At 52.7% G+C, this 3,051-nt stretch overlaps 2 protein-coding genes across 3 annotated transcripts in view; one reads left to right on the plus strand and one right to left on the minus strand.

Annotated features, from left to right (window-relative positions):
- The window catches only part of LOC105530793 (interferon-induced transmembrane protein 3-like), a 1,267-nt gene extending 650 nt beyond the window's left edge, over window positions 1–617 (minus strand). For both annotated transcript variants that reach the window (XM_011968477.1, XM_011968478.1), the window contains exon 1: window positions 284–617. In XM_011968477.1, the coding sequence (XP_011823867.1) occupies window positions 284–532 (249 nt within the window). In that variant the 5' untranslated portion in view covers window positions 533–617. The remainder of the gene's footprint in view (window positions 1–283) is intronic.
- The window catches only part of LOC105530795 (interferon-induced transmembrane protein 3-like), a 22,387-nt gene that overhangs the window by 15,158 nt on the left and 4,178 nt on the right, over window positions 1–3,051 (plus strand). Inside the window, exon 2 of the mRNA XM_011968481.1 lies at window positions 2,386–2,391. Within this exon, the coding sequence (XP_011823871.1) occupies window positions 2,386–2,391 (6 nt within the window). The remainder of the gene's footprint in view (window positions 1–2,385; window positions 2,392–3,051) is intronic.

A 3,051-nucleotide genomic window follows, 5' to 3' on the forward strand; every position in this document is an offset into this window, starting at 1 on the left:
TGGGCTGTAGGGAGAATTGCTCTGGGCTAGTGGATCGCTGGGGACAAACTCTGAGCCAGCCAGCCTCCTGGAGCCTCCTCCTAGACCTGCACTGGGCGGATTCCCCAAGCCACACACACACAGATCACACAGACAAAGCTACTGACGTGGGCACACACGGGACAGAGGTGCACACAAACTCACACTCACAGGGACACACGAGTCCCCACTCCAGGCAGCTTCTGGGCAGGTGGAGCTCCAGGCTCACCGGGACCCTCTGAGCGTTCCCTGGGGCCATACGCACCTTCACGGAGTAGGCAAATGCTATGAAGCCCAGGCAGCAGGTGTTCATGAAGAGGGTGTTGAACAGGGACCAGACAACATGGTCGGGCACAGAGGTCTCGCTGCGGATGTGGATCACGGTGGACGTCGGGGGAGCAGGGTTGTGGGGCGCCCCCAGCACAGCTACCTCGTGCTCTTCCTTGAGCATCTCGTAGCTGGGGGGCTGGCTGCTGTTGACAGGAGAGAAGACGGTTTGGACCGTGTGGTTCATGGTGTCCGGCGAAGGCCAGTAGTGGTCGGGTTAGTGGGATGGTTCTCAGTGGGCCCTCCCTTTCCCCAGTAGTTTCGATTTCTCAGCAGTTTCCTCTTTCTGGCATTTGTCAAATGCAGAGTTGGCCGGGGCCAGATGAGGGCGGCACAAATTCCTGAGGATCAAATTACTTTAGAACGGGGAGGAAGGAGGGGCTGAGGGCTAAGAGGGGCTTCCTCTCTAGAGCCCAAGTGAGCACATTTCTCATCTTGTTAGGGGTGTGGGGGTCCTGGAGACTTCCCCTAGGTTGGGAGTCTCCACACCGCAGGCCAGCAGCTGCAGGACCTCACTGTCCCGGTTCAGGGCTCCTGCCAGGCCTGTGCTGGTGCCTCCACACGCCAGGTCCCACAGCAGTTCCCCCAAAGCCCTCGCCTCACTTGTCACAGGCCTCATCTGCTGAAATGCCTTGTCCTTTCCTGGGGTTGCAGTCCTGCTCCGTGCGGGTGTGGGGGCTAAAGGTCCCCGTGTCTCCTGGTGCAGGTCAGAGGCCTGGCGGCCAGTGCTTCCTGTCCCAAAGGAGCCCTCCAGGCCCAGGAACGGGGACTCTGGGGAGCACTGACGGAAGAGGGGGCTGTGGGATGCCAGTGGCAGAGGCCTGGACGGTGGAGTTAGGAGACATGGCCCTTTACCCTGGAGGCCCACCTGGGCCTTACTTGTGAGAACTAAACTCTGACTTTTTTATCATGCCCAAATTCCTATCAAAGGGGCCTGGGGAGTCATGCCCTACAAATGGTGACTTCTCATCAGATGAGTTTTTGTCTTTGTTTGTTTTGTTTTGTTTTTGTATTTTTAGTAGAGACAGGTTTCACCACGTTGGCCAGGCTGGTCTTGAACTCTTGACCTCAGGTGATTTGCCCGCCTCGGCCTCCCAAAGTGCTGGGATTACAGGCATGAGCCACCTCGCCTGGCCAACCAGATGAGTTTTATTTAACCCTATATATCGTGACTTACTTTCCAACCTGAGTCTGGCATAACGTTATGAAACAAGGACTGGGCACGGTGGCTCACGCCTGTAATCCCAGCACTTTGGGAGACTGAGGCGGGCAGGTCACCTGAGGTCAGGAGTTCGAGACCAGCTTCAACATGGAGAAACTCCGTCTCTACTAAAAATACAAAATTAGCCGGGTGTGGTGGTGCATCCCTGTAATCCCAGCTACTTGGGAGGCTGAGGCAGGAGAATTGCTTGAACCTGGGAGGCGGAGGTTGTGGTGAGCTGAGATTGCGCCATTGCACTCCAGCGTGGGCAACATGAGCGAGACTCAGTCTCAAAAAAAAAAAAGAAGGAAGAAAATCAAAATTCCCCCAAAACAAATTTATTTGCCAAGTTTTGAAATGGCCCTGCAAAGCTGTTCGTTGTTGGGGGAAAATCTGCATCTGTAAAGAATCTCAATTAACATAGCTAGGTGTTTTTCTTCCAGACCCTCCCAATCCTGAAGCGATTAACTAAGATCTGAATAGGAAACATTTGTCACCTACTATCTCTAAGGGCAGCCACTGAAAGACTTCAAAATAACTTTGGTCTCCACATCTTTATTTTTTATTTATTTTTTGAGACAGAGTCTTTCGCTCTGTCACCCAGGCTGGGGTGCAGTGGCACGATCTCAGCTCACCGCCACCTCCGCCTCCCAGTTTCAAATGATTCTCCTGCCTCAGCCTCCTGAGTAGCTGGGATCACAGGCGCCATCATAAGGGAGGAGACCACCCCTCATATCGTCTTATGCCCAATTTCTGCCTCCAAAGAAAGAAGTAGAAACTAAAAGGCAGAAATGAAATCCACAGGCAGACAGCCCGGTGCCGCACCCTGGGCCTGGTAGTTAAAGGTTGACCCTGACCTAACGGGTTCTCTTTTCTATAGATTACAGACATTGTATAGAAATGCACTGTGAAAATCCCTGTCTTGTTTTGTTCCGATCTAATTACCGGTGCATGCAGCCCCCAGTCACATACCCCCTGCTTGCTCAATCACGACCCTCTCACGCACACCCCCTTAAAGTTGTGAGCCCTTAAAAAGGGACAGGAATTGCTCACTCGGGGGTGGGGCTTGGCTCTTGAGACAGAAGTCTCACGGATGCCCCGGCCAAATAAACCCCTTCCTTCTTTAACTTGGTGTCTGAGGAGTTGTCTGCCGCTCGTCCTGCTACAATCACACCCGGCTAATTTTGTATTTTTAGTAGAGATGGGGCTTCTCCATGTTGATCAGGCTGGTCTTGAACTCCTGACCTTGTGATCTGCCCGCCTCAGCTTCCCATAGTGCTGGGATTACAGGCATGAGCCACCACGCCCAGCCACAATCTTGATTTTAATCTGAACACTCCTTTTCTACCAATCCTAGGTCTTTAGACAAACTCAACCAATTGTCAGAAAATGTTTAAATTCACCTATAGCCTGGAACACTGCCGCCTCCCCCGCCCGCCCCCCTACAGGCTTTGTGTTGTCCTGCCTTTCTGGACCAAACCAATGTATTTTTTTTTTTTTTTTTT

This window comes from Mandrillus leucophaeus, unplaced genomic scaffold (genome assembly GCF_000951045.1).
Source record: "Mandrillus leucophaeus isolate KB7577 unplaced genomic scaffold, Mleu.le_1.0 Scaffold845, whole genome shotgun sequence".
Classification (NCBI taxonomy): domain Eukaryota; kingdom Metazoa; phylum Chordata; class Mammalia; order Primates; family Cercopithecidae; genus Mandrillus; species Mandrillus leucophaeus.